Below are 11760 nucleotides of genomic sequence, written 5' to 3'. Positions count from 1 at the left end.
ACAGTATACTGTGTATATATTATAGTATAAATGGATTCACTAATTGCCCTTACCAAATTCTAAATTCTCCTTTTTCTAAATGTGGTGTGTATGTCAACCAGCACAGCGCATTGTTTTTAAAATAAGAGGTTATCTTAATACTTGGCATATGAAATACTTTTAATTGAAAACTAAAATAAAAGTTGTTAACCACTGTTATACAACAACTGCCATTGAAGGCATAATTTAAAAAAAAAAAGCAAATAGCAAGCAAATTCATATAGTTAATGCTGTCATTAGGAGTAAGACATAATATAAAAAATGGTTGAAGACAGTTTTTTGGCTCAGTAGCCCACGAGGATTATTTTAGCTTCTGCTACCACCAGCAGCTGCGCCTTGTGGAGCTTTTGTGTGATCACAGCAGGCTCTGCTTGATCCAACTAGCTTGCTTGTATATTGTCCATGTAACATCTCCTAACAGCGGGTTACCGCCCCAACATGGATGGACACACCAGGGGGTCCTGGTGTCACGCAGCCACAGTAAAGAAGAGCACTGCAAAAGCCTGATCCCAATCCAAGAGCAACTCCTCCACCTTGCTCCTCTCTGGCGCTTGTTTGATACTTTATCTAAGGGACTTAGCTACAATCAAACATCCCAGCTGCATTGTGGGCGATGAATTTAACAGACTTTGAAAACGTTTAGGAGTTGGGGAATGGAACAGTTTTGAAGCCTTTCAGAGAAGTTAGCTCCCACCCCCCTAAGCAGTGGAAGAGGGTAGACATCAAACATACCACCCAGGGTTCTGTAGCTCCAATGTTGAAGCTTGATCTCAGTCAGTGGTATGTCCGGGGTTTAAAAAGGTGTTAACTGTACTTGGATTGGTTTCAGCCTTCCTCTTTGTGCAACGGTCTCTTTCTGTACGTCTGCAAGACAGAAGAAATGTGTATGTTCAAATTGATAAAACAGACATGACACTACGATCTGTATATAACAAAAACTATTTAATTTTTCATCCTGCTAATGCAACCATGAATGAAGTGTATAGAAAATATATAGAGAAATATTAAATGCTATGTATACACAAACTCTTAAAACAGTCCACGCTTATTTTGGAATTATGCCTAAATAACTGTATAGCATTGCACATAATTTTAAATAGGAATTGACCATGGGTCCACATAAGAGCTTGACCTGGTTTGGACCCGTTGCAAGGTCCACCATTTGAAGATACTCTTTGTATATTCTAACTTACCTTTTTGAAACTGAAAGTTAGTTGTAAAGAAAAGTCAATTTTTACGAAATCTTAAATGTTAGAGTGTAAACTTAACTGTGTTTATTTTTTGCCCTTTAGTTCATCTTGGGAGACGAGCTTCAGGAAGAGCAGTGAGGTGGTTTCGCCTCAGGAGATGCAATGCTGCCGCAGGCTGGTGCAGCTGTGCCGAGACTGTTTATTAGTTGTCTACAAGTTTGTCTCTGAATCCCGGGGCTCTTTGACTGGACTCAGCCCAGAATGGGATGACACCAGGTGAGAAGTGGGGAAAAAAAGACTTCTTGCGAAGTCCACTCATCTTAGAAAAGTTTCTTTGTTTGTTTAAAGGGTTTCTTATGTACTGTATAGTAAGCTTCCCATCTGCGTAGCCGTATAATAGTATTGGATACATTTTTTTTGGTTGGGATTAAAGTCAAGTTTTTCTCCGGATTCAAAAATCTTGACACAAATCTTTGAGCCTTAATTCTACAGACATGGATTAAGAGTTTCTTTAGTTTCTTTGCCCGGTCCACATGGATTTAAAAGACGCAAAAAAATCAAAGCAGATATTCACAATCAGACAGAGTGTCCTCTTGCGTAACAGTCAAAAACTTATCAATTTTGGGGCAAAACGATGCCTTAGATTTGAAATATTTCAGCATTTCTTCATTTGACATCGCTACCAAACATACAACTGTATCAGTTTATGAAATAAAAGCTTCCTCAAATCATAATAGAGTGCTCAAAACAAAATGTGCATTTCATTTTCAATATCATTTAGTTAACATCGACAACATGTCTGCTTTTCCTCTTGAATTAAGTGAAATCTACCCGTATCCAGAACCAGAAGTACAGTACCTGACTTTAAATGTGTGCATATTGGTCTCTGCAATAGATTCAGAGTGACAGAGTCTTAATGCGGTCAAGAAAATGTTAAACATTTTAATTTCCCAGGAAGCACGCCTCCTTCAAAGAGCCTCAGAGCCATTACTTCCATCACAAAAACCCAATGAGGATATAATGAAGGCCACCAAAAATCATCCTCTTTCAGGTTAATACCTGCAGGAAAGCAGCCGCTCAAGTTTAGTGAGTGAACTTTTGAAGCGTATATGCTTTGGGCCAGCACCCAGGAGAAAGCAGAGAGAGGGGAGGGTGAGTGTGTTGTTAATGGGAAAAAACGGCCCACAGATTAGTGCTCAGGTTAGCCCTGGCTCCCCTGAGGCCTACTTAATTCAATTAGAGCCCAGATGAGCCTGTGTAGCAAATGACCTTATGAGAGACAGAGCTCCTCTTTTCCCGAGGCCTCGTTTTACATGATTTATAACTCTCGAGCATATTTTAACAGGCTATCACTTATCACCTACAGTGTAAAAGCCCCAGAACTCTGCGAGCCTTGGGTTCATACTGCTGGTTGTACAACCACAGAGTATTTGAATGCTCAAGGATCAGCCTCAGTTTTGTTCTCATGTTTGTTTAATGTAAGAATGGAAGATGGAAGAAGACACGTTCTTAATAGTTAACACTTGAATTTCATAACTCCTGCAAGCATGAAAAGAATGAGTGTTGTATCTATGATTGGCTATAGCTATAACCTGGAGACTTTATTCAAGCATGCATGTGCCTGTCTCTCCTGAATTCTTCTGTCTATATATATCTTGTGAAAAAAGCGTACCATTTGCCGCTGGACCAACCTCTACCCATGGCTCCACTCCTGCTGCTGTCGTTGCCGCTTCCTCTTCCTCTTCTTCCGCCGTCTCTTCGCCCCCTGATGCAGGTCTCTGCTTGGTTTAGTTGTGCTAAACCCTAACCCTCATATTCCAACACTGTCCCTTGATTACTGGCTTCTGCTTGTCACTGCTGGAATGTATGCTCGGGCCTTGCGCACCAACAGTCGAGCATGGTTTCCTCTCCTTCCTCTCTCTTGATTTGAAGTGATGGCTCATTCGGATTTGAGATTCAATTCTAAATTGTGTATACACCGTTTTTGACAGGAAGGAGAAGAAGGCATATTGAGAGTGTTTGGAGTTTGTCAATGCTGCAACCTACGTAAAGCCTGGCTTTATTTGCGTCACCATGTTGCCACATGCTAAAACTGAGATTTTCATTCAATACATTTTTGCCTGAGTGCATTTTATATAAATTCGGCATCACTTTGCACCAAACCAAAAAATATTAATAAGGAGTTTTTGCATCACTTGGCTGATTTTCGACTGACGGTAGTCCTGCCAAACATTCACTTGCCAGGTAACCCCTCTCTGAATTTAATGTATGCCACCACAATATATTTTGATTGTCTTTTGTATACTACTTATCACACTGTTTTTAAAGGTCACGTGGAAATGAATAAATAATAATTATACTGTAAAAAAAAAATACTAATTATATATTTAATTTCAAAAAGAACCTGGAATATTGCCTGGCCATTTTGCTCAGAATGAAAACAAATCACATTTCAGCTCATTTGCAGCTATGATTTTTTCCACTTTATATTTTGTGTGCATCTGTGAGTTTGTTGTCCTTTTGTGAGAATGGTGGGTAATTTATGTTCGATCTGAGAGTGGGCCTGGATTACAGTGTCTGCCATAATTTGTGTATTTAACCAGTCACTCAGGATGTCTTCATAGATCTTGATAGGTGTACTGGGACATGATCATGCTGGAACCAGAAAGTGCCTTACCACCAAGTTGGAACAATAAATGGTTTTATACTATTTTAAATTCACTTTATTTATTGCTCCAAATTGGCAGAATTCATTTACACTATGGGTTAACAAAGCACCAAAAGGGAAAAAAATCAATTGGAGAAAATTATAACGGAATCAGGCCTGTCAAGACAGCCAAAAATAATTTACTATTTTCATGCTTCACCAAAAACAAGACCTTTAGCAGAATCACTGAGCATGGTTTCCAACAACAAATTGCAGGATAAAACTTGTCTCCCTTCAAATCAGTTAAAAAAGTAATTCAAACGTATTAAGGAATAAAAGTTATGGAACAGTTTCAAATTACATATAAATAGGCATACTAATCTACATCAGAACTAACAACCTGAAAGAGACCAGTAGTGTAAATATTGCCCTAGGGACATACTTTCAACTTGAAGCGGATAAGAAGACCTCTTATTATAGACCCCATTAAAAGACTAATTCACTATAAAATCCAAGCGAGAGAATATGTTAGGCATCTACAAATTATCATATATACATCCACAGGCTCACAAAGTCACAAACACCCACTCCTAAAAAAGGACAAACCAAGAATCAAACCAACGACAGGCAGACAGTGAAGTGATTCTGTAACTGGGGTCTACAGGTTTCTGTTGTTGCCTTGTCATTCAAGCATCCTTCCCTGCGGAGTAGTCTAACCAAATGTGTCAACAGGCTTGTGAGTCTCAGAAAAAGTCCTTCAGCTTCGTGTGGGCAGATGAGAGGAACTGGCTAAATAGATCCACTAATGACATACTACTTGTTAATCCGAAAATTGTATGCCTCTTCCCCAAGACGAAACAAAACTTTTAGATTCCGTGAACCTTCATCCATTTGAGAAGTAATTAGGGTTAATTGGGGTTCCGGCTAGAATTTGGGCCGTAGATAACCTTCAAACCGCTTTGGACCATTTGGTCTATGATTGCGTCAGCTATCATAGAAGCCCCCCACCCCCTTATCCTTCCTGTGGGTAAATCCGTTTGTTGGGCCTCTTAATACAGTATGGCAGTTGTGTGGAGTGGCATGGAAGGCCTGTCAGGTATGGCTGTTTAAATGGGAATATGAAAAATAGGGCTGGAGAGTAGAGTTCTGTCTCAGTTGATAGATGAAACCAGAAGTGCATGAGCAAGTCTCCCCCTGGCTTTCATGACAGCACCACGTTGTTACCGAGATCTTTGTGATCAAAGTGAGGACGGACCTGGAAGACGGCAAATTTAGACTCCAATTAAATGTACCCAGCAGTGGCAGGGTCCTGCACGGATGTCAGATATGCATGATTACCACCAGAGCGATTCTTTCCAAGGGCAGAATAGGCTCAAAGTGCATAGGAGAAGAGCAGAGGAACACTCGGCACACATTAACCCTCAATGTGTTTTAAATATTGACTTAGAAATATATATATCTGACAGTGTTTTACATGCCTTGCTTACATACCAAAATTCCAGTAACAGAGAACAGACAGTTCACAAAAACTCAAAATACTTTCGTTTTGTTTGAAGAACTGAACTGTGTGTGCAGTTCAGTCATAGTGGAGGATATGGTGTAAGGATACCGATGGCTCACTCAAAGCTGTTTCAAGGACACTCATTGGAATAAGTGAAGTTCATTTGAATCTATCCTGATTCTCTTGGGTTTGAGGCCGCAGTGAACGCCAGCAGCATCACTCCTTCCTTTTTTTTCCTCCCTCGGTCGACACTTGAAGAGGTTCCCGGCTAATTTGTCTCAAAGCTTTCTTTTTCCAAAGAAAGAGACCTGTCAAAACTTTGTGTTCCATCTCTGCACCATCTTAAAAGAAGATATTTTCTTCACTGCACAGTCTTCATTGATTAGACAAACTCATCAACTTTTCTCATCAGGGATTTTCTCGTTAACTTTATCAGCTATATAAGATGTTTAGGTTGTTTGTTGCAGGTATGGTATAGATAGAGTGATATCAAATGTGAGGTATTCTTTCAAATGATCAGTCTGGAAGAATTCCTCCTTGCCACTGTCTCATGTGGTCTGACTACCCTGACATTTTGAATAACTTTCAGCGAACCATAGCCAGGATTTCATCATCCCATCTGACATTGCTTTGACAACCATATCTGCCTCATTTCCAGTAACTGAAGAGGGTGGCAGAAAAGTTCAGGTCCTCATGACTCTTATCTCAACCTGACACTGGTCTCATTCCCAGGTACTGGAACGCTGTTAGCAGGAGCTGCCTCACTGCTCTGTCTCGGTGGAAGGTGTCATAGAAGAGTCTTTACCACGGAATGATGGGTAAGGATTTTCCATTCATGAATCTTAAGAATTCAAGTTGAAATTGCCTTTCGTTATTATTTTAAGTACACACAGGCACACTAATATAAAAGAGCTTTCTGACCTCTAAAGCATGACTACCCTGATCTCTAATCCTCTCATTATGTTCATCCTTCCCTCCATCTGTCTAGGTATCTCCTCCCAGTGACCTCCCAGTTCATCATGAAGTGGCCTTAGTCCAGCTTTGGCCAAATCACCATGGCCACTCTTATGCAGCCTTTTTTTTCTGCCAGGATGGGACACTTCTGAGGTCACCGTGGGAATGCCGGTTTCAAAGACTTTGGCTTTTTGACCTCAGTCTGTCACCTGAGTCTTACCCAAAAGGCTCTTAAATTTTGCTCACCCCATTGAGTCTCAACTATGGGGTGTTACCCTAAAAGAGACCAACAAGAGGTTTTGTAATGGACAATGTTTTGATCAATGTTGGCCCAGCTCCAGAACGCCCTTAACTTTGCCTTCATCCTCCAGAAACAAAAGACAGTGGACTCGTCCCTCCGCTCACATTGTAATTGCTCTTTTTAACAACTTGTTTTAGACCTGGAACTCATGGTACTGTAAAAAGGAAAGTATAATATAACAATGCAATGACTTTATTTATTTATCAACTTCTTTATTTTGTCAGGTGTTCCATGAATGCAGTTAATGCTGATGCAGAATGCAGCTATGGAATGGTAACATATAACTTTCTGCAAGCTATTTGAAATGTTTGATTTCTGATTTCACGAGAAATATGAACTTATTTTGTAACTTATCAGAGTATTTATGTTTATAGTGACTTATTATTATCCAGTTTACACAAGTGACATATCCAGTCAACATTTTTGTTCACATCCTACCCAACAGGGATTTTAAGTGGAAACATTTTGAACAATGTTTAGAGTGTAAGAGAGCACGATGAGTCAAATGAATTTCAGACCTCTCATTTCCAAATATGCCCTTTGCAGAGAGAATTGTTAAGTGTTTGCATGTGAATTTTTGTTTTTTTGTTTTGTTTTTTTGCACAGCTGGGTTTGGGACTATACTTGAAGTTCTGTTTGGTTGTTCGGACACTTTCCTTTAAAATGTCACTTGTGAGTACAGATGAAAATGATCAAGTGTGCGCTTTTACTGTCACATTTAGACTGTTCGTGTGAAGCACATTGAATGATTAGGAGGACTCTTGGCGCAAACCCAGATAGCGTGGTTGTTCCAGTAAAAAGCTCATCTACTTCATTGGGGTTAAGGTTAGTGTTTCGCAAACCACCGTAGGACTAGTGAATGAATGTGAAGTAGAACTGAAAACAAGTGTGTTGTTCGAACGAGAACGTTCAGGAGCATCAAATGTTACAATGTCAAGACTAATTTGGTGTGCCAAAAACTAAAGCAGCAATGTTGTTTGAAACCACGAATAATCTTAACCCATGAACATCAATTTACAATGCCAAATTTGCTTAATTCCATTATTTTAAAGACACCATTTTTCATTGACGGAAAGGGATTTTTAATGTTATGAGCAATAAATGGTTTAGACAAAGAAATTGACTCAATGTGTTTTCACCCCCTAAGGCATTTACTGAAAATTGTGGCCCAGATCAGATTTAAAACCACATATGAAAGTGACCTAGATCATATTTGTAATTGCCCAAATGTCCTGACTTGTCCCATTCAGCCCGTCGGTCTCACTCGAGTTGGATAAATGCAAAAAAAAAAAAATGGAATTGGGTCACTTCATAGCCTTAACAGTGGTGGCTTGTCAATAAAGGGTGTTGTCGCCATCAAAATCTTGAAAAAAAAATCTTAATACTAAAACTGACAGTAAATTAGACAAGTAATAAATGTTTTAAGAATTCACACCTACAATAGACTATTGAAATAAGTAAGGTTGCTGCAGTCAGGTCGTACTCTCAACAGTCACACAGCTAAGAAAAAAAGACACCTTCACTTTGTATATTTTTGTATGAGGACATGCCTGCATGGCAGCAACGCATTAGGTTCCTTCTGACCCTCCGTTCTCCATTTCCCTCGTCATGTCAGCAGAAGAGGTGGAGGTCACGACCTTAAAGTTCTATAGTCCCACCTTGGCCCTGACCTATGCAGAGTAGAAACTGACAACCTGTCTCTGTGAGCCAGTCATGCTGTCCAGAAAATGTCCCCCAGCAACGGGGCTACGCAGTTCTGCGGTGACCTTTCCAAATCTCACTCTCTATCTGAAAACCCTTCCTTTACCTACTTTTATCAATTTAATTTTTCTTTATCCCGACTTAATTTCCAATTACTTTTGTTGTTGTTGTGATTTTTAATCAAGACGCTCGTAATGAAGTTTTAAGGGACGAAGCCGACCTTTTCGGTTTGAGAACGGTGTGAGAGGTATACATTTGAGATAAGATAAGAAACCAGGCATTTCAGACTATTGTCTGTCAAACTCATATTTTGCCAGAATCCTACATTTTCTCTCAGCGATTTTTGATATAAATGAAATGACCGCTGTCTTTTTTTTTCTGTGTCCAAGCATGTCTGCCATTCTTTTCCCTCCTTTGAGAGAAGCTTTAAACTGAAAGCTAGTGGTACTTTTATTGCCTTCTAAACTGACCTTTCTTATCAAAACCTTGTTGTATCCTGTCTTGTTAGTCAGTCCACATTCTGTCTGCTCTGTTTTCATTTTGTGTACGATGACATATACTGCAATGATACAGTGTGCCTGTGTACAGTTACATAAAGCTGCATTCCTATAGCTTGTTAACAATGATAACTTGACAATAGGTATGTTGGAAAATATTCTGGAACTCACAAATAGCCTGACCTGAAGAAACATATATTTTCCCAACAAACGCAATGTACATCCCAAACAACACAAAGTTGTTCGGTGGCCAACCAATCGCAGGGCGAAAAACAATGTTTCGTGCTTAAAAGTGACGATTGTTTCATTGAATTTATCCTTGATAGAGGACGGTGCTGCACTGAATGCTTTTCCAGTTAGTATTTTTCAAGACTTCACATAACTGACCGCTTTGTTGCATTGACATATCTGTGCCATGCTTGCATTGGTAAGGGACATGTTGAGTGACAAGTGCTGTAGTACAATTATATGTGTTGCTTGTTTTACAACATCTTTACTCTCAGCAGGCTACCTGCCTCGTACTGACGCGTAAACCTACGCAGAAACACACACACAAGACTCTCCCAGTCCGAAGCCCAGGTATTTACCATGCGTGTGTTTGCCACCATATGCATTCAAACGATCCCAGTAAATGGATGCAAGGATTTATGTAAAATATTCAAGTCAATGCCGTTTTTGTTTGGGTGTTAATATTCAATTTAAATATTTATAAGATCCAGCCATAATTACAGAAGGGATGTTTAATACATCCATCCATATGTGTACAAAAGCATACAAAACAAGCATTGTGGTATGCCAGCCGACAATGAGTTCACTATTCATCATTTTTTAGTATAATCGTAAAAGATGAGGCTCAAACATATTGTATGTATATCCACATATTGAAAGTAGATGCAATACATTGGTTTACGGAGCAATGGACTTAAATTAGTCTAAGGTATTCTAGCCGCACTGGATTGGTATTAGAGTATGAATTACCAGCACTTCATTCTCTTAATCATTTTTCCTTCTATCATTCATTCATTAATTCATTTTCTGAACCGCTTCATCCTCACTAGGGTCGCGGTGGGTGCTGGAGCCTATCCCAGCTGACTTCAGGCCAGAAGCGGGAGACACCCTGAACAGGTGACCAGCCAATCGCAGAGCACGAGTACACAAACGACCATTCACTCTCACACCCATACCTAGGAGCAATTTAGAGTGTCCAATTAGCCTACTATGCATGTTTTTGGAATGTGGGAGGAAACCGAAGTACCCGGAGAAAACTCACGCAGGCGAACATACAAACTCCGCACAGGTGGATCGACCTGGATTTGAACCCATAACCCCAGAGCTGTGAGGTCGACGTGCTAACCACTCAAGCCGCCGGTCCGCTCGCCTTCTATCAGAATGTAATTATTTATTCAGTGTGAACCGCTGACGCCCAATGTTCAAGCACATAATTTATTGTCGCGACAGTGCAGAGGGTGAATTGTGACAATTTATTTCCATGGTGGCAGATAGATAGGCAAGCAGTTAGGCTCCATTACTTAAAAAAATAATATTCCAAATTCCAGATTACCCTCAGAAATAGTAATTCCTTGCATTATTTTATTTCACCCTGCATAAACTAACTATTTATACTACTAGCTACAACTTTACATATTTAACCTTAAAATGCCCAAGATGCATATGACAGAGTTAGAAAACAGAAAATAATAATTGTTTGTCAGTGTCCTTAATACACACAGCGAGGGAGGTAAAAATAACTTTTACCAAGTGATGGAATTCTTTAGTGGCAACAGAGATCCTTAATCAACTAGGCTAGGGATTTACTGAGTAAAGTTGACACCGTGTGAGCAGGCTAATGATATGCTGGCATAGTGCACAGAACAATGTGGCAAAGTATACATGCTGGGCTGATTAGGATGCGTCGATAGTGTGTTGGCAGGTGAGCTGAATTGGGTGTTGAGATGGCGTTTCTGGCTGGAAGTGGAGCAGGGAGTGGAAAATCACTGGCTGTGTAACAGGTGATGTGTCGTCATATGTAGATTAATAACTGGACTGCATTTCCATTTTATATCAGTCAGCATGTCAATACCATTGTTTTCCCCTGTGTGCTTATGTCACTCAAATGTGCAAATGTGCAAAACAACCAAAGAATGATGGTTATCGGCCTGGCCAGCTCTTCTAACGAGATGTCCTTAATTTTTCTTCCAGGGAGATGGCAACTGTGACTGTTCTATTAAAATAACAATACACTTAGTTTGAATAATTGTACATGACAGTTCATAGTTCAGCAAATTACATTCGTTCATTGATCTTTTGAACTGCTTATCCTCACATAGAGTCTCGGGGGTGAAGGAGCCTATCCTAGCTAACTACCACAAAGTTACACTTGAGTTTTCAATCAGTCCATGCATATTTTTGGAAGGTGGCAGGAAAATTCACACAGGCAATGGGAGCTCATGTAAACGCCACAGGAAGGCCAGAGGATTAAACCCTCGATCTCAGAAATGTGCGATGCACGTGTTAATCACTTTTCACCGTGCCACCAGTTCAGCAAACTACAAAAACTTTCATGCATCAGGCTTAACTGCATTACTTTCAATGACTTTGGTTTTGACACTCAAAGACTCCCAACACAGCACAGCTCTGCATACTGTCATCATTCACTGAGTGTGTCTACATGTGTGTTCGCACGCTCATGACATCTGAAGCCGAGTAATAACGGTATTAATGTGAGGGACTGGAGGACAGGAAGTCACTTTTGCTTCCAACTGCGAGGATTGCTCGTGCAGATAGAGGTGGGCTCGATCTGCACGAGCAAGATCAACACATGATGGGAGAAAACCTGACTGGCCATCGATTTACCCTGTGATCATTGCTCTTAGCAACGAGTGAGAGGACTCACAATGAGAATAATTGAGGTGTGTGTGTCTTTGTGTACA

At 40.1% G+C, this 11760-nt stretch overlaps 1 protein-coding gene across 4 annotated transcripts in view; it reads left to right on the top strand.

The window, feature by feature from the left end:
• Positions 1 to 7751, top strand: part of ttll7 (tubulin tyrosine ligase-like family, member 7) — a 50780-nt gene extending 43029 nt beyond the window's left edge. For 2 of the 4 annotated variants that reach the window (XM_077606531.1, XM_077606532.1), the window contains 4 exons: positions 1332 to 1505; positions 2897 to 3003; positions 6110 to 6195; positions 6366 to 7751. In XM_077606531.1, the coding sequence (XP_077462657.1) occupies positions 1332 to 1505; positions 2897 to 3003; positions 6110 to 6192 (364 nt within the window). In that variant the 3' untranslated portion in view covers positions 6193 to 6195; positions 6366 to 7751. The remainder of the gene's footprint in view (positions 1 to 1331; positions 1506 to 2896; positions 3004 to 6109; positions 6196 to 6365) is intronic. The other 2 variants (XR_013301219.1, XM_077606533.1) reach the window with 2 other exon arrangements.
• Positions 7752 to 11760: the final 4009 nt, after the last annotated feature.

Source organism: Stigmatopora argus, chromosome 8, assembly GCF_051989625.1.
Source record: "Stigmatopora argus isolate UIUO_Sarg chromosome 8, RoL_Sarg_1.0, whole genome shotgun sequence".
Lineage (NCBI taxonomy): Eukaryota > Metazoa > Chordata > Actinopteri > Syngnathiformes > Syngnathidae > Stigmatopora > Stigmatopora argus.
Note: the sequence above shows the minus strand (reverse complement) of the source record. Positions and strands in the feature narration are given on the sequence as shown.